The sequence below is a fragment of the Hyperolius riggenbachi genome, chromosome 12 (genome assembly GCF_040937935.1).
Source record: "Hyperolius riggenbachi isolate aHypRig1 chromosome 12, aHypRig1.pri, whole genome shotgun sequence".
Lineage (NCBI taxonomy): Eukaryota > Metazoa > Chordata > Amphibia > Anura > Hyperoliidae > Hyperolius > Hyperolius riggenbachi.
Window position 1 is genome coordinate 41,353,562 of NC_090657.1, and position 19,693 is coordinate 41,373,254.

A 19,693-nucleotide genomic window follows, 5' to 3' on the forward strand; every position below is an offset into this window, starting at 1 on the left:
CCCGTGCGTATGGGCCATAAGACTGCAGTGCAAAGCATTATGGAGACTGCTGTTGCTAATCATGTTGTATACAACATGTAGGCTAGTAACGATCATAAGCTGCTAATTAAGATAACGAGAAATTGTGTAAAGTTTTGTAATAAAGATCACATGTAATTACAATTTGGAAATGTAATTGATTTAGTGTAATCTATTCGCAGTTTTGTGTAATTATGCATCATTTGTGCTGCACTTGATAGCAAAGCCTTTGAAATGTTAAAATCGATTTTCTCAAAAACATAAGTAAAAATGGTTTTTCAACTGTGTACCACAAACTACAGTTCTGAGTTTAAAAAACATTTTTCCTTTGAATTTTTTTTAATTGTTTACCAGTTCCCATTATTCCCCTTAACATAAGTAGCAATTTTGGTGTTTATAGCATGTATGGGGGTTTACTATTAGCCGCTAAAGTGAACACAATTTACAGGGAATAGTGGGAACAAGTAAATAAACATTTTTCAAAACACTTTTTTGAGAAACCCAATTTTCAAAATTCAAAGGAAAAAGGTTTTAAACTTATTGCACCTTAACAAACTGTTATTCAAAGTTTAAAAGAAAACATTTCCTTTGAATTTTTAGAATCCATTTTCTTAAACTACAGTTTGTTTGTTTTTTTACTTGCTCCTCAACATAAATATCAAAACCTCCATAGATATTATCACCAAAATTTATATCTATGTTAAAGGGAATAGTGGGAACAAGTAAAAAAAACTAAACAAAACAAACTGCAGTTTAAGAAAATCAATTTTAAAAATGTAAAGGATTTTTTTTTTTATTCGGTAGAGTAACAGTTTGCGAAGGTACACCAAGTTTAAAAAAAACAAAAACAAAACCTTTTCCTTTGTGGTTTTTAATAAATTGATTTAAAAAAGTCTTTACATTTTTTTTTTTTTACTCCTTTCCATTACTGTTAACATAGATAGCAACTTTGGTGACGATAGCATGGATGGGAGCTTTGCTATTTACCACTAAGGTCCACAAAAAATATAGTTTGGGAATGATTGCAATTTTGTTTAGGCTCGTTACACACCAAAAGCGTGCAGGAGAACGGCTCCTGCACGCGTTGCGGCGTGTCGTCGGGAAACTCCGGTGCGACGCTGAGTAGCGGCGGTGGTAGTTAATTACCCCGAAGGGGAAGCGCCGATTCCCGATGATAAAATGCGCCGGGACGCGTCGTACCGCAACGTATCGAAATGCAGCGTCAGGTGTGAAAGGTAAAAGGAAAGTCTATGGACTTTCCTTTTACCTTGGTTAACGCAAAGTATAGACTTTGCGTTAAAACGCCAGAAGTGGGCTCTGGTGTGAAAGAGCCCTTACAATCAAACTGTACGTTTTTGTTGACTTTAGCGATTAATAGCAAAACCCCCAAACATGCCACTAAAGTTGACACAAAAATTACAGTTACAAAATTACAATCTTTCCTAAACTAAAATTTTGTGGCAATAGTGTAGTGGTTACAGTCCCCGTACACGCGTGCTATCGTCACCAAAATTGTACATTTTACAATATGTGCAAACATACACAAATAAGTACTTTTTTTTTTTCTTTGAGTAAAATATGCCATAAATTACTTTTCTCCTATGTTGCTGTCACTTACAGTAGGTAGTGGAAATCTGACAGAAGTGACAGGTTTTGGACTAGTCCATCTCTTCATAGGGGATTCCCAGCAAAGCTTTTATTCTTTATAAAGATAAAGATTCCCTAAAAAGGATTTAAACAATGATGCTGGCCAACTTCCCTGCTCATTACACAGTTTTTTTTGGCAGTTGAATAGAGCAACTGCCATTCACCAAGTGCTTTTGAAAATAAATAAATCCCTGAGAATCCCCCCATTAAGAGATTTACTAGTCAGAAATCTGATGGAAGCAACAGGTTTTGACTACCTACGGTTAGTGACAGCAACATAGAACAGTAATGTATGGCTCATTTTACTCTGCAAATAAATAAGAAGTACGTTTTTTTCCACACATTTTAAATGTTGCAATTTTTTGCTATAGTGCCCCTTTAAAGGAAATAGTGGGAACAAGTTAGAAAAAAAAATTAGACTGCATTTTTAAAGATTTCTCAAAAACTACATTTGTTAAATAGTTTTTTAAACTTAGTGTACCACAGCAAAGAGTTATTCTACAGAGTTTTAAAAAAAATTAAAGATTTTTTTTTTTAATTTTGTCAAAAACTAGTCTTTTTGGAATTATATTCTTTACTTGCTACCACTATTCCCCTTAACATAAGCAGCAGTTTTGGTGTAGGTAGCATGTATGGGGACTTTCCCATTAACCACTAAAGTCGACACAGAATGACAGTTTCTGATTGCGAACAAAATGAATTACAATCTGTAATATCAAGCTGTAATTTTGTGTGAACTTTAGTGGTTAATAGTAAAAGCCCCCATACGTGATATCGCCACCAAAATTACTAGTTAAGCAGAATAGTGGGAAAAAGTAAAAAAAAAAAAATTCAAAGACTAGTTTTTGAGAAAATCAATTTTAAAAGTTCAGTTATTTTGAATTTACTTTACATGTTCCTTCTGTTCTCCTTAATATAGATAACAAAACCCCCATACGTGCTATTTATGTCAAAGAGAAAAGAAGGCACAAATAAATAAATTTAAAAAAAAGACTGTAGTTTTAGAAAATAGATTAATAAATTCAAAGGAAACCTGTTTTTTAAACTCGCTCGAATAGTTTGCTGTGATGCAGTAAGTTTGAATAACATTTTTCCGTTGTAGTTTGAGAAAATCAATTTTAAAAATTCAAAGGAAAAATGTTTTCCAAACTTACTGTATCACAGCAAACTGTTCGAGCGAGTTTAAAAAACATTTTTCCTTTGTAGTTTTAGAAAATACATTTTTAAAATTCAGCCTTTTTAATTTTTTTTTTCATTTGTTCCTTCTTTTCTCCTCAACATAGATAGCATGTATGGGTGTTTTGCTATCTATATTAACTACATGACGACTGCATAACGCCAATGGGCATGACCGAGGCTGTAGCTCCAGGACTGCGTAACGCCAAATGGCGTTAAGTCCTGTAGCTGTGTTTTCCCAGTGAACGGGTGCACGCATGCGCGATTGTTCCCTGCCGATCGCGCCTTACTGTAGCGATGTACAGAGGCGCCAATAGGATAAAACACGATAAAAGGTTTAAAAAATTCAGGTGGTGGTGGTGGACCAACTAACCCAAAACAGACTCGATGCTGTTGCTTAAATCAAACACGATTTATTCACATACTCCAAAAACTACTGCGACGCATTTCACGGGCAAGATCCTGCTTCTTCAGGCATTAAAACAACAGGAGTATCACACAGCTGTAGGTCCCGATCAAGTTTGGCACCTTACAGGCTGTTTGTAAACGAAAGGGGAAAGAGATCTCCTTTTTTTACATCTATACAGCGCTGCGATCTCCAGCAGCGCTGTACGAGAGCGGCGATCCCCGGCCTCTGACCGGGGATCGCCGTCCTCTCATAGACTGATGGCTATGAGAGACAGAGAACAGAACGGATCGCCGTCCTGTTAAATCCGGAGTGGAGGGAGGAAGGAGAGGGAGGGGGACGGAGCGAGAGAGAAAGGCAAAAAAGAAAAAAATGAAGTGCAGCAGCGATCGGACACCTCCGGCGGCATGTCCCCTTAACCTATTTTGGTTCCTGGACGTAGAAACTACGTCCAGGAACCATGCGCGCTCCCGGCCCGCGGTTCGTTAGCCACTCAATCAGTGAATCGGGCTACGGTGCCTGATCACTGATTCCTCTCCCCCGCTGAAAAAGCGACAGCTTCTCTCGGAAGCTGCGCCTTTTCTGGCTGTTACCTCCCCAATGCGTCGCTCTAAGCGTGTGTTACGCTTAGAGTGACGTCATGTAAACAAACTCATGGCCGCCATCTTGTAGCCAAAAAGTAATACTACAACTAAAAGTAAAAAAAAATGAAAATCAACACACATTTACATTATAAACCTATTGTTTACCTCCCACCCTCCCAAAACTACCCAAATAAAATGTTTAATATTAAATAAAAAAAAAATTACAATAAAAAATGTAAATATTTACCTAAGGGTCTAAACTTTTTAAATATCAATGTAAAGATTAAATATTTCTATATTTGTTTTATTTTAAACTTGTAAATAGTGAGATACAAAACGGAAAAAAATGCACCTTTATTTCCAAATAAAATATTGTCGCCATACATTGTGATAGGGACATAATTTTAAACGGTGTAATAACCGGGACATATGGGCAAATACAATACGTGAGTTTTAATTATGGAGGCATGTATTATTTTAAAACTATAATGGCTGAAAACTAAAATAATGAATTTTTTCTGTTTTTTTCTTATTGTTAAAATGTATTTACAGTAAAGTGGCTCTTAGCAAAATGTACCCCCCAAAGAAAGCCTAATTGGTGGTGGAAAAAACAAGATATAGATCAGTTCATTGTGATAAGTATTGATAAAGTTATAGGCTAATGAATAGGAGGTGAACATTTCTCAAGTGAAAACGACGGAACGCGAATGGGATAAGGACAAAAATAGGTGAGTCCGATTGCCATGCTCCTTAGCTGGGCTGTGCAGGAAGCTGAAAAGCCTGCACAGCCCAGTGCAGCAAAAAAGGGCCTGTCGTTAGGGGGGTTTAACCACTTGAGGACCCACCCTTTACCCCCCCTTAAGGACCAGCGCTGTTATTTGTGATCTGTGCTGGGTGGGCTCTACAGCCCCCAGCACAGATCAGGGTGCATCCAGAGCGATCAGATTGCCCCCCTTTTTCCCCCACTATGGGGATGATGTGCTGGGGGGGTCTGATCGCTCCTGCCTGCCGGTGTTGCGGGGGGGGGCACCTCAAAGCCCCCCTCCGCGGCGAAATCCCCCCCCCCTCCCTCTCCTACCTGGCCCCCCTGGTGTTCCGGGCTGCACAGGACGCTATCCGTCCTGTGCAGCCAGTGACAGGACGTCCCCTGTCACATGGCGGTGATCCCCGGCCGCTGATTGGCCGGGGATCGCCGATCTGCCTTACGGCGCTGCTGCGCAGCAGCGCCGTACAATGTAAACAAAGCGGATTATTTCCGCTTGTGTTTACATTTAGCCTGCGAGCCGCCATCAGCGGCCCGCAGGCTATTCACGGAGCCCCCCCCGCCGTGAATTGACAGGAAGCAGCCGCTCGCGCGAGCGTCTGCTTCCTGATTAATCAGCCTGCAGCTGGCGACGCAATACTGCGTCGCTGGTCCTGCAGCTGCCACTTTGCCGACGCGCGGTATGAGTGCGCGGTTGGCAAGTGGTTAAGGCAGGGCTGTGGAGTCGGTACAAAAATCTTCCGACTCCTCAGTTTATGAAACCACGACTCCGGGTACCCAAAATAACTTGAACTCCGACTCCTTAGTCTAATACTTAACAGGGCTGTGGATTTTGTACCAAAATCATCCGACTCCCGACTCCTCAGTTTATGAAATCAACGACTGACTCCAACTCCGAGTGCCCAAAATTGCTCCAACTCTGACTCCACAGTCCTGGTTTAAGGCCTAGGTCCTTAAGTGGTCAAGGAGAGTAGTAGAGAAAAAAATTCAAAATTAATGTAGTTTAAAAAACATTTTTCCTTTGCATTTTTAAAATGTATTTTCTCAAACTCTGTTGAATAACAGTTTGCTGGGGTACACAAAGTTTATAAAAAAAAAACATTCCTTGAATCTTTAACCACTTCACCACTGAGGGGGTTTACCCCCTGATCACCAGAGCAATTTTCACCTTTCAGCGCTCCTTCCATTCATTCGTCTATAACTTTATCATTACTTATCACAATTAAACGATCTATATCTTGTTTTTTCCACCACTAATTAGGCTTTCTTTAGGTGGGACATTATGCCAAGAATTATTTTATTCTAAATGTGTTTTAATGGGAAAATAGGAAAAATCGGGGAAAAAATTAATTATTTTTCAGTTTTCAGCCATTATAGTTTAATTAATGCATGCTACTGTAATTAAATCCATGAAATGTATTTGCCCTTTTGTCCCGGTTATAAAACTGTTATAAAATTGTCCCTATCACAATGTTTGGCGCCAATATTTTATTTGGAAATAAAGGTGCATTTTTTTCAGTTTTGCGTCCATCCTTAATTACAAGCCCACAGTTTATAAAGTAACAGTGTTGTACCCTCCTGACATAAATATTTAAAAAGTTCAGTCCCTAAGGTAACTATTTATGTATTTTTTTTTATTGTACATTTTTTTATTTTTTTTTAATTACAAAAAAAAAAAATTTGGGAGTGGGAGGTAATGAGTTAATTTTTTGTGTAAAAGTAATTTATTTGTATGTGAAAAATGTGTAGGGTGTAGTTTTACTATTTGGCCACAAGATGGCCACAGTAACTTTTTGTTTTAATGCGACCTCCAAGCGTCCTTCCGGAAGCTTGGAGGAAGTACTTGGAGGCTGGGTAAGTGCACAATGATCTCGCTGCCCATCGGAGAGCAGCGGATCATTGCGGGGCTTAGATCAACGAACGGGAATGGATTTTCCCGTTCATTGATCTCCGGGCGAGCGGGCGGCGGCGTGTTTACTAGCGGCGGGCGGCGTGTTTACGAGCGGGAGCGCGGCGGGAGTGCGTAAAGTACGGATTTCTCCGTCCCTGGGGGTTAAAGGATGGAAAAAGGGACGGAGAAATTCGTACGCGTGGGGGGAAAGTGGTTAAAATCTGTTCTCAAAAACTACATTTTTTGAATGTGTTGTTTTTTTTAATTGTTCTCATTATTCCCTTTAAAATAGGTAACAATTTTGGCGTTGACTTTAGCGGTCAATAGAAAATCCCCCATAAATGCTCTCAACGCCAAAATTATATTGTTTCTCATCAGAAATTGTAACAAATTGTTATGCAAAATGATCTATGGTCTACTGAGGTCTATTGTATCACCCTCTGCTATAATGGTGACCATTATGTGGAGGCAGGGATCTGATCATCTCAGCACAGTTATTGCCTAGTGTTTAATGTACATACATTATTGTGCTGATCTGTCTAATCACTACTGTTACTGTTCTGCTGTCTACAGAAAACCAAGATCCACAAAGATACAGCTGTTCTCCTGGATGTTCTCTCAGCAATACGCCAGAGATAGAAAATGTCAAATATTTTCTGGAAATCTCACGCAGACCACCAAGGTGACCTGAAAATACCAACCTTTTGTGACTGCATCTATAGTGCGAGAATGCATTGTAAGTGCACTTTTGTTACATATGTAGAAAACTGCTACCATCATTCCCTAATATCGATATGGTTGAAAGATCCCTCAGTACTGACTCAGTTCATATTACTTACATGCAGTTCCTTATGAATACCCTTGCATGGCCATTAAGGGTCCTTTTATCACGAGCAGTTATAGGCAGTGAAAAGACTCTTGAACTCTCACAACTGCTCACTGCTGATTAGTAACTGCTCACTGAGCACGCAGTTCAGCCACCTGTGGAAAAGAGCCTTAACTCATTACTTGGGGAGGGAATGGGGAATGAGCACAGCCTTGCAATGCAGAGGCTGTTCCTTTAGAGGGAGCTCATGTAAACAATTTGCAGCTGAGTTATTATAAGCCAGCCATTGCAAGGAAGCCAGTTGTGATGTAATGTATTTTGGAGACTACATGTATGCTAGAAGTGCACTTACACTGGAGTGAATTGCATGCTAACAGTCTTGATGGGGCAAACTGGGTTATTTCAGCTCCACCATTCTATATAAATAAACTGCTACCGCAGGTTTGTAAGGCTGCAAGTCATGTGACTAGGCCAAGCTGGCTATAAAGGTAATCACAGTCCTTTCACGCTGGAAGATTGTGTATTTTGGGGGAATCACCCGTGCAGAGTTTTTAAAGACATTTAGGGGGTCATTTGTTACACACATCCCTGGCCCAGAACTCTCTGCTTCCATGGTTACCTGTTACACATATACTCAGCCCAGGGCTCTCCTGATACACATATGTAGAGCTCCCCCTGCCACTTCCTAGAATTGTATATGCAGAATCTTTTTATAATTTCTATTTATTATACAGTCTGTATATATCCTATGAGTGAACTAAGATTATATATAATATATTATAAATATATATTTGGAAGAAAAACCTTTGTCTTTGCATTTATTTATTTTGAAGAGTGTATATACTATGTTTTGGCTAAGGCCTATTTTACATTGTATGCTGTTTGAAGTGATCAGTTCTTCTACCGCAGTGCACAATGAATAAGCTTCGGTTTTTCAGCATGAAGTGTGAAAGAGGCAATAGGGAAACATGGATATTACCTTACACATCATTTATCCTTTTAGTTTTTACTGACTGCAATGGAGCTTTAGCTTCACAGCAACTGTATCCATTGCGTTCAGTTATAGCTGAGAGAATAACTGATGTGTAAGGTAGACGCAGTTACGTCTAAGCTAAAGCTCCTTTTACACTGCATCCATTGCTGTCAACTATAACTATAAGGATAAATGATGTGGAAGGTGATGTCTGTTTCCTTATGGTCGCTTTCACACTATAAGCTGAAAAACAAACTTTCACAATGCAAAGCTATGGAACAACTGATCACTTTAGTGCCATCAGCTCTTTTGAACATATAGTGTAAACTTTCTCCATAGGGTTGAATAAGGCCACAGGGAGCCAGGAGTGCATCTAAAAACCTCTAGGAGCAGAACACACAATTTGCACAGTGTAAAGATGGTCATTGTAGTCAGATCATCATATAAATAGTATACATGGTATGATGGGCAACAGACTGCTGGTCCATTCTCCAGCCAGCCCGTTTCCTTCATACCATGCACTGTGATGGCTACTATATATTATGCAGTGACAATGATGGCTGGAATCTGTGGCGTATTTACTCACTAATATCATTTAATACACACAGAACTTGTGGCGGAGTGCCGCCTTACCTCACAATGCGTATGGTAGCACTGTACAACTCTCAGTACAACTTAGTCAGTGAGATGCAGATTTCATGCACATTAAGCTAATCGAATAGACTTTCTGTACATTTTAATTTGCAACATAGTTTGTATTAAACTTTAATAAATATTTGAATTCTCTGCATCTGATTAATCATCTCTACCTCTATACTCGCTCTGACTCAGGAGGTACTGACTCAATGGCAATAGACAAAGATGATGTGACCTAACTGAATCACTGACTCATAGTACTGAAGGCAAAGTATCAGTGTGTGAATACTAAAGCAATGACAGCAGAGATGGCCAATGAGATTAACACCAAGTACAGTTTAGGATTAGGCCTTATCTCCACGACACGCAGATTGGATGCAGAAAAACTGATTCTAATGAAAGCCTATGGGAAAATTTGCATCAGAAAAATCGCGTTTAGTGGAAACAGGCCCATAGACATTCATTGGGGTCAGTTTTTCTGCAGTCATTCTGCACTTTGATGATCAAAGAGATGCAAAGTCTTCAAGTTTATGCACATTTTTATGCAAATGTATGCAATGTGAAAATGGACTAATTAATTTAAACCCAGGTTTAAATTGATTGGTCCTTTTTTACATTGCATACATTTGCATAAACTCTGAAGAATATGCATTTTTTTTGATCATTACTATCAAAATTTACAGGAAGGACATTTGATTGGCTTAATATGTATGCAAGCTGGATTGCTTTGCATTTAATTAACTACCTGTACTCAGCAACTACCCATTCTTCATCTGAGAGAGAGGAAAATACAGCTATACTGAAATATCTGTAAACTGCATACAACATACTCTCTACAGTCACTTCACATCGAGCACTATTCAATGGATGCACATTTTATGAACATGTAGGTCTATTTTCAAGCTACATAAATGTCTAACTTGCATCTTATTGAACTAGCTCTGATTCAGGTTGGGTACACAGTGCACAACTGTCCCCACCAACAAAGTGACAGTCACAGTGCTGGGTATGAGGTGCACAACTGTCCCCACCAACAAAGTGACAGTCACAGTGCTGGATACGAGATGCACAACTGTCCCCACCAACAAAGTAACAGTCACAGTGCTGGATACGAGATGCACAACTGTCCCCACCAACAAAGTGACAGTCACAGTGCTGGGTACGAGATGCACAACTGTCCCCACCAACAAAGTGACAGTCACAGTGCTGGGTACGAGGTGCACAACTATTGAGGTAGAGCACTGTCAAGGACAAAGTGACACTTTTTAAACTGTTGAGCAGTGTTGTATTACAGCTCTATAGCAGTTTCACAACAAAGCGCTGTAATGTAACTTTTCTATGCGGGTTACACACTCACCATCACTCCAGAAATGCTCCATACAGCGATTCTGTCATGTGATCCGCTCTGGTTTACCTTTCCCACATGCAGGATCTGACTCACCAGGCACACACTATATACGAGTCAACACAGCACAGATAGTTCCGATAAATATCTTTTATTGGAGTCATTTTTTTCCAGCTGTAATAACCCACAAATTACTTATTACAACTTAAAATCCACAATAAAATATACAGAGTGTGGGACGGAGGAGAGAACACGTCTGTAAAGCAGAAGAGGCAGCCACAGATTCACATCACTGGTTTTACTGTAAGGAAGACGCAGGGCAAGGAAAGGGCAGAGGTGACACTGAGGAGACAGGAAGGTGGACTCCACTTCAGTATAACGGAATAAAGAAACAAATCCTACCTGCACCCACTCCAGCATATTCTGTCCATAGAGACAGACTAATATCTTGCCTCCGCATCCTAGCAACAGGAGACAAACTTACATCCTGCCTCCGCATCCTAGCAACAGGAGACAAACTTACATCCTGCCTCTGCATCCAAACTCCTTAGTGCATCCATCTCTCCACACGGGAGTGGCAGCCATATTGTTCAGAGCCAATGTTTTGAAGTTTAGTCTTAATCATGGCACTAGTTCCTAAACCAAATCATAAAATGGCTGCCGCAGTAGTGGCCGCACATCATAACACAAATCACTGAACATGACCATTAACAGAAAAACATAGATCACTAAACGGCATGTGAGAAAGTCAATAGCCTTATGTGTACAATGTGAAGGGCTGAACCGTTCTGGGACTGTACAGGCCAGACTGGGCACCACCATTCCACTGCAGCAGAAACTAACAGAATAAATAGTCACATGGTGCATGACAGACATTGTCTAGAAGCTGTACAACCTGGGAATCTGTAACTGGGTAATACAAGAGAATAAATGCCACAGCTATGTGTTCCAGACCATCATACTGACCGTGAACAGTTTAGTACAAATAGGAGACAATATGGCTGTAGCAGCTTGGCCTGTTTTGTGCATATAAGCTGTGCTGCAGCTACAAGATGGAAGTATGGAGAATAGTACAGAATGGCTTCATATTATTCATACCACCATGATGCAAAGGGGCAAAGTACAGACCTGGCAGAGCTCCAACCACAGATTTGTACAACACAACCGGTCCTGTGCATTTATAATACCTAATAAGTACTGCAGATGTACAGATCTGAGACAGTGGAACATTTGTGACAAAGCTAGAGTTACATGCATGTCCTGCGTAGCAGTAATCACAGAGAGCCCAGGGTGTGCTTCTAGAATCCAGCCTTCCTGGGAACAGGCGCTATGGGGTGGAATGTTACTGACGGATATCCTCCAGTGCTCTGCCCACAGCACAGGGGTGGCCAGCTAGTCATAGTCACGGCGGACTGGATCTCTGCAAAAGAAGACATTGTAAATAGAAGACTCTGTCAATAACTATTCATTCCTTAAAAATGTTACCTAAACCACAGTTCTGTTTTTTTTACAGCAGGAAATGCTAGACCTAGGTTTCTATTGCTGTCTGTGTTACTATTAGTCAAATACCCGCTTTCTCTTCTCTACTGGGTCAGAAAGCAAAAGACATATTCACAACTAAAAGATAAACTATACAAATTTCCAGTGTTGTAGAAAAAATTTTTCTACAGTTTTACTGATGTCTTTGTCCCCACTGATGAGATCACACTTCCTGCTCTGTGACAGAAGTGAGAAGAAATCCCACACCTAATACATGGAGGTCTGCAGTTTGAGGTACAGTGCCAGAGCGCCTACAATTCATACACATCAGAGCAGCACCCAGATAGCAAAAGAATTGCCAGGGGGAGCATGCAAAAACACTTCACCTGTATACTCCTGGGACTTACTGCAATGGCACCATACAAGTTATGCACAGTTCTTAAAAACAAGTTGTCTTTATTGAAAGATGATGAAAACATCAGGACAGCTGGAGACCGCATACGCTGCAATCTCCTGTGTGGCATTAGAAAGCGTGAATGCCAGAAACAGCAGGCTGCAGCAGCTTGCGAGGTCTCCAGTTTGTACTGATTCTATTATTTTGTAATAGAGACAACTCATTTTTAAGAGTTGTGCATAACTTGTATGGTGATATTGTCTTAGCATACAGACAGTAATCTCACAACCAGCAGCACCTGGCTTTTATCAGCAAGTTCAACATAACACCTTCCAACTATAAAGAACTTCAATACACATCATATGCTAAAAAGCATCATATGAAATATGATATATATGCTAGAAAGCATCATATGTTAATGCAGTCCAAGCCGCCAGCACTACCTGTGCACCTCACTCATCCAATAACACTGGTGCTAAAGCCTGGTACACAATTAGGATTGGCCAAGCACACCACCTCCATGTGGTATGAGGGTATACCTACACAATTTGCTTATAATATTCAATACCTGTTGAGCCTCATATTACACGGCAGGGGCGTAACAATAGACTCTGCAAAGGATGCAGCAGCAGGGGGGCCCAGAAGCTGCAAGTGGTCACGTGAGGGAATACGTTTATTTTCCCTGTCCTGAGAGACTTACAACTAAGTGCAAGGAGAGAAAAAAACGTTCTGCTCTCTGCACAATTGCTCCAATGACTGCATCTGCTTAGCCACTGATAAGGAATCATACAAAGCTTTGCAGACAAACATTTGTAGACTGTCCCTATCCAGTGTGAAGGGGGAGAGGGCCCCATCCAGAGTTTCGCTGGGGGGCCCAGTGGTTTCTAGTTACGCCCCTGTTACACGGAGTTGGTAAAATTGGTTAGTGATTGGCCAATAATAATTGAAAGTGTGTACCAGGCTTATGTTGTCATAATATATGCAAATTGAAACTGTCTCTTGATTGTTCAAATCTGTGTATGCACCCTAAAGCCAGGTACACACTTAATTATGATTGGCCAATCACACCACCTCCATGTGGTCTGAGGGTTTACTTACACAATGTGCTTATAGTATTCAATGTTTGTTGGCCCTCATACTACATGGAGGCAAAAAAATAAGTCAGTGATTGGCCAATCATAATTGATAGTGTGTACCAGGCTTAGGACTCAGGAAGGGACTGGGCAATGTGCTTTTCCCAAGAAAAGTGAAATGGAGCCATCTTCATTCTCAAATAAATAACTACACGCTAAAGCTCAGCATGACAACCAGGGAACTGGCATTGTTCATGACGGCATGACGATGGAAGCCTCCACGTCAGTTTCCCAGTAAGATACAAGGCTTGAGAGTCAGAAGATATGAGGTGACGGCAAGGAGAAGCCACAGTGGATGTAGGCTGCATGCACTGCACCATATACATGCAATATGACTACATCAGATGTGAATAACAAGTCATTTACCATAGAGATGAATCTGCAAAGAGAATGTGAGTGGGAAAACTTGGCTTCCTGCACAGAGTGATGCTTGTGGTGATTACACATCTCTAGCTGTGGAGGGGGCGGGGTAACACATAGAACTGTACAGCTCTTCTTGGTAAGGTCAGCATGGAAAAACCTCCATTCACACTGTATGCAGGAAGTTATGAATTCAGGGGGAGCAGACTATGCAGCTTTTCTGGAGGAAAACCCTCATGTCCTACTGCTGCTAGCTGGCAGGGATGGTCAGTGAGAAGCAAGGAATTCCTAGTTGGTGCAGGGTTATGCTTATTTTGTATGTACCAATCAAATTCCACTTTGGTGGGATGTGATTGGTCCGTTTTCAAGCTACATAAATTAATATACACAATTTGCATCAACTCAGAATGATTTGCTTATCACTTGCCATCACTAATGGTCAATAACATACAAATAAGTCTTGCATGCAAATAAAGCACAGCTTGGAAATGAGCTAAACAAATGTGCTTCTTGGTTAAGAATGGTCAGAGATGCAAATAATTTTAAGTTGATGCAGGATTATGCAAATTTTGTATGCAAAGTTCCATAAATTAGCATACAAAATGTGCATAATGCTGCATTAACTCCATTTTATTTGCCTCTCATTGACCATCTCTATTCTGGAAAATTTTAATTAGTCAAATACCAAGCTGCATTAGGCATCTCTACTCAGCGATAGCATTGTGAAATGACATACTGGAATCTGCTGAACCACGTGTCTTCAGAGGTGGCAGGAGCTGCAGTGCTGGTGGAAGAGAGGGGAGATAGGAATACACATACTGATAAGTAGGGCTGCAGATGATCCATTCTGTATGGCATGCAGCATGTGTCAGCACTCCAGTGTCACTTTATAACAGGATGCAAAGTGGATATAAACATTTCAGGACCGCTGCAGGTTAAAAGCAAGATCCCCACAAGAAGCAGGTGATGGTACATTTGGGACAGAGGGGTGGCTGCTGTGACAAGCTTGGTTCTGGTGCCTGCACACTGCTGGTATCTTTTATGCATCTTGAATAAAATGACAGAGCCTTGACTCCTACTGAATATCATATTCTATGGATTTCCTCAGTGACATCATGCACTATATTGAGTTATTAGCACCCAGATGGATATAGTCCGGTCACCACTGGTTCTGCAAAGCACCAGCAACACATACATTTTATAGGACATGGCCTCACTCATACTTACTGAGCTTCTTCTTTCAGTAGGGCTAGGAATTTGCTAACACGGTACTCTGGGTCCATCTGCAGAAACAAACAACAAGCGCCAGATTTATGACTTAATAAAGCAACATAATAACACAAGGATTCCCACACACTGTTCGGAGCAATTAAGCTAAAAGGAACGCTGATAATTCATCAAATGAAGTATTTACTAGTGGAGTGGCAGCCAGTAATGAGGCGGAGCACTGATTTCATGCCACAAGTACACTTTCCCTTGCTCTATAGCAGATAAACAAACTTTGATAACAGATAATTTACAAGGGAGCATTTTCCTGAAATCTGGAATAAAAATGGGACACTAGCCAGAGCCACAGGGCTAGCTTTCATAAAAAAACGGCTGGGTAATAAATGATCCTACACATTGCTTGGCAAGGTCTAGACCAGGCATGGGCAAACTTGGCCCTGCAGCTGTTAAGGAACTACAAATCCCACAATGCATTTGCCTTTGAGTCATGACTGTGGCTGTCAGACTCCTGCAATGCATTGTGGGACTTGTAGTTCCTCAACAGCTGGAGGGCCAAGTTTGCCCATCAGGGCCGGGCCGAGGCATAGGCTGGAGAGGCTCCAGCCTCAGGGCGCAGTGTAGGAGGGGGAGCACAATTCATTCAGCTGTCATTCCTAATTGTGTTTGAAACAGAAAGGGGATACATAGCAGTGACTGCAAGCCAGATAACTAGATATTAAGATGTTGGGGAGGTTGTGGGCCCTGTGGCGCCTTAGTCTAATAGCAATCAGTGTGTGACGGCTGGGGTGGGAGGGGTGGAGGGGCGCACTTTGGTGTCTCAGCCTTGGTTGCTGGAGGACCTTGTCCCGCCTCTGTTGCCCATACCTGGTCTAGAAAGATATCTTTATATGCAGATACAATGTTGGCCACTATGTGGCAGCGTTCCATAGGTGCAGCTCCTACAAAGCCCTGATTTTTATCACCTTGTGCGTTGCTCACCTGCAAGGACATCTCAATTAACATTAGCAGCTTCTTGATTCCAATGTGAACTTTCTTCCCTTTCACATGTTGTGCAATAATGGAGCGTTCATTGTCCTTGAAGCTTCCCAGGAGCTGCAAAGCAAAAAGAATTCAGACTATAAAACAATGGGAAATATTAAAATAGAATAACAAGAGTAAGTCAGCTTAAATCTTTATAGCAGCTCTGGCTCAGGACCAGCTCTGGCAAGTGACCATATACTAGTCAATTATTTTGTGTTTAATTTGACTTTACAGCAGACTTCTAATCAATGTAAAAATATAGTATTTTTCAAGTAAATGATGTTGATAAAAACAAATTCAATCTGAAAAAGGAACAAAAATGTTTTTTTGTTTTTTTCTGTCAATCCCTAGGTGGCAAAAGTTTTGCATACCTCCCTGGGTCATATGAGATTATAGCATGGATTAGGAAGTAGGAGAGATGGAGCAGATACAGATCAAGGCTGTGATCTCTTTTTCTAACCACCACGTCATTCCTTTTTGTCTTAGAGCAACCTATTTCATTGCCCCAGTACAGCAAGTATAGCTGCCCTAGTACAGCAAGTATAGCTGCCCCAGTATAGCTGCATGCGGCCGCTGCTGTGTTATCTCAGCTGGCAGCCGCTTCCTCTTTATATATCTTGTCAGCCCCTCTCCTTCAATCCAGTCTTCTCTCATAGCAACGCGTCTCCCGGCTGGTGTGAAGAGGTAGGAAGCAGGGCAGCGGTTCCCATGGTAACAGCGATCGCCGCTACAGGAAGCCGCTCTCCTGCTTCTGCCTATTCACAGCAGCCGGGAGACGCGCTGCTATGAGAGAACATGGGATTTAAGGAGAGAGGCTGACAAGATATATAGAGGAAGCGGCTGCCAGCTGAGATAACACAGCGGCGGGGGCGAGAGGACAGACCCGCGGTCCAGCTGCAAACAGCTCATGAACCGGCAGTGGGCCGCAGACCGGGGGTTGGGGACCCCTGTCTTAGAGAATACATGTCAAACTCTGGCGCCCAGAGCCATCAAAATTGGCCTACAAGTGGTTTCCCCACTTTGCATTATGTTTGGCCCACTCTAGATCACCAGATAAGCTATATGGGGAGGAAGGAGCAAAGCACTAGACACAACGGCAGAGTTCCCCAACCTTATCCTCAAGGCCTACCAACAGTACATGTTTTGCAGGAAACCACAAACATGCACAGGTGGGGTAATTAGTGTCTCACCAGAGCTGATTAACTACCTCTGTGGATCTATAAAAAACATGCACTGTTGGTGGGCCCTGAGGACAGGGTTGGGAAACACTGCAAGTAGGGAACTGTATAGGGGAGGAAGGGGGACTCTAGACACCAGGAAACTGCATGGGGGGGAGGGGGGGATGACCACTAAACACCAGGGAACTCTATAGGGTAGAGAGGAGGCATTAGACACCAAGGAACTTTATAAGAGAGGGAGGTGGCCACTAGACATTGAGGTTGGCCCGCAACTTGGTCCCTGTGTTCAATCTTGGCACACATTGAATTTGAGTCTTATGGCCCATACACACGGGCTACAACTGTCTCTGCAACCACGTGGCATGCGCGTGTTGCGGCAACAGGTCGCCCGTGTGTATGACGCGCGCGCCCCGAACCGTTGCTACTCAGAGCTGTCGCCAGGCGATTGGCGTGGCCAATTGCCGGCAACAGCTGTCGCTGCAACTGTCGCTAGTCCGCCATGTGTTTGAGGACTAGTGACAGCAACCCCATACACAATGTATGGAGCTGCTGGGGGTACACGGCTTTAGAGTGGTGAAGTTGCTGGGAGCAGGGGATGTAGACAGGAACAGTCACTGACTGACACACACACACACACACACACACACACACACACACACACACACACACACACACACACACACGTAAATGTTATAAGCACACAATTATAGTTATAGTGTGAACCACTGGTTATGACCTTGAAGGACCTGCTATAGGAAATTGAATTACCATTGATGAATTTCAAGTCAGACAGCCGAGTCTGGATAGCTGATGTGTCCGGCTGTTTCTGACCCTCCATCATTTTAGCCCCAGTGGCGCCACATAACCTCCCCATCCCACCTTCTCTAACAAGGCAGTGCAGGAAGCAGACACTGCACCTCAATTCCACTACAGAAAGAAAGTCCAGGAAGTACCAGATTAGATATTAAACTATGATACATATGTAGAATCTAATGAGAAGCTATTTAAAGTTCAGGCCCTCTTCACCTATGTTCAATCATACTGTATTTTCAGTTCAACTTTCTGCAAACTAAAGAGGTGGGGATGACACAAGATTAACTATTTCATAGCTTGGTACTGCATCAAGCAATAAAAAGCCAGTAGTGATGCCAGTGGCAGTGATGCAGTCAATCTAATATCACATCCGTACAATTACCAGATCTAATTTGGAGTCGTGCAATGTGGAAGACTTAGAAAATTGCCAATATCCAATAGAGAGCTATAATTTACCAGATCTAATGATGTGTGATGACTTAATAGAGAACACAAACTCTGCCATACACAGCTGGATATGCATGTACAGCATAAATATGTTTGTACGACATATAATCATCCCCCTAGACCACCTCACCTCCAGAGCTTCCATAAGTTGCTCTCCTAAGCAGATATTTGGTACACGGACGGTTGTACTGAAAGCATCCAGCATCTCCATCTCTTGAAGGACATCCTTGCGACTAGTGGTGCCAATAATCAAAAGTTTACGACCCTGGTGATCACAAGAGAATGCATTTAAGTTGTGATTTGAGCAGGAGTTAAAGAACAGGTGTGGAACTCCTCAAGGCCATGTCAGTGTTTAGGATGGACTAAAAAATTGTTCTAGTTGATGAACCAGATCTTTCTTGATTCGGTCCCATCAATTCATTTGAACGTTGCCCAAAAAAAGTGTGAAGACCTTGGCCCTTGAGGACTAGAGTTCGACATCCCTGGGTTAAGGGAGTAATTCATTTAGAGATTTCAGAAGTTCTCCTGTTGTGTTCTCTTACCTGGGGAGGGGCTTTCTTTAAGAGCACAAGCAGAGCTTGCAGCACCAGGTTAGAGAAACGAGGACCAATGGGCACATAATCTATAATAAAGGCAAAACAGATTAAAATCCTATACAGCAATTACTGATACAGGATTGGGGATGAAGATTGGCAAGTGGAGGTAACAGGCTCACCTAGCAGCCTTTCTATGTCATCCACAACGACACAGCTCAGCTGAGACTTGTAAGCATCATCAAATATCTGGAAGGGAAAAACAGAACGGAATGGATTTAACACAAGCTGAGAACAAGGATATATGTAAAATGTAGGCTAAAACATAATGAATATAACAAGTACTATACAACACATAAATGTAGAAACTCAGTGAGCATCTGGTGGCAATTTGGATCATTCTGTAAACTGTGATGGAAGGCGTGGCATCATCACATGACACACCTCTTTCTACCACCCCACAATTGTCACCTATTCCCCCACGCCTCATATCACCGCACATAAACTCTTCGTTACTTAACAACCTCTTACCTATCCTTCTACATTCCTTTGTTCGCTTTCATTAACCTCATCCACCTTTCATGTATCTGAACGCACTGACCTTCACTATCATGGGCTATGCACACAGCTCAACTCTCCTGCAACTCCACAGTGTGCATGCCTCACTTACCACCATCATCAAGCAGCTGCCCTCCACTAGAAGCTCACCCTTATTTAACTATTCCTCCTATCCCCCGTTCATCTTAAAATGCAACATAAAGGAGAAGTACAGTATACTCATCAACACACCCAATATTTTAAAAAGGCTATGATTCAAGCTACACAAGTAATAAAGGTGTGAAGG

At 41.8% G+C, this 19,693-nt stretch overlaps 2 protein-coding genes across 8 annotated transcripts in view; one reads left to right on the top strand and one right to left on the bottom strand.

Annotated features, from left to right (window-relative positions):
* Positions 1-8,114, top strand: part of LOC137541751 (proto-oncogene Wnt-3) — a 303,040-nt gene extending 294,926 nt beyond the window's left edge. For all 6 annotated transcript variants that reach the window (XM_068263229.1, XM_068263233.1, XM_068263230.1 and 3 more), the window contains one exon: positions 7,059-8,114. The gene's annotated coding sequence lies outside the window, so the exon portion shown is untranslated. The remainder of the gene's footprint in view (positions 1-7,058) is intronic.
* Positions 8,115-10,400: 2,286 nt separating this feature from the next.
* NSF (N-ethylmaleimide sensitive factor, vesicle fusing ATPase) overlaps positions 10,401-19,693 on the bottom strand; it is a 180,676-nt gene continuing 171,383 nt past the window's right edge. Inside the window, exons 16-22 of one of the 2 annotated variants that reach the window (XM_068263402.1) lie at positions 19,032-19,098; positions 18,859-18,938; positions 18,447-18,581; positions 15,837-15,950; positions 14,859-14,914; positions 14,368-14,415; positions 10,401-11,685 (exon numbers count right to left, since the gene is read on the bottom strand). In XM_068263402.1, the coding sequence (XP_068119503.1) occupies positions 11,658-11,685; positions 14,368-14,415; positions 14,859-14,914; positions 15,837-15,950; positions 18,447-18,581; positions 18,859-18,938; positions 19,032-19,098 (528 nt within the window). In that variant the 3' untranslated portion in view covers positions 10,401-11,657. The remainder of the gene's footprint in view (positions 11,686-14,367; positions 14,416-14,858; positions 14,915-15,836; positions 15,951-18,446; positions 18,582-18,858; positions 18,939-19,031; positions 19,099-19,693) is intronic. The other variant, XM_068263403.1, reaches the window with a different exon arrangement.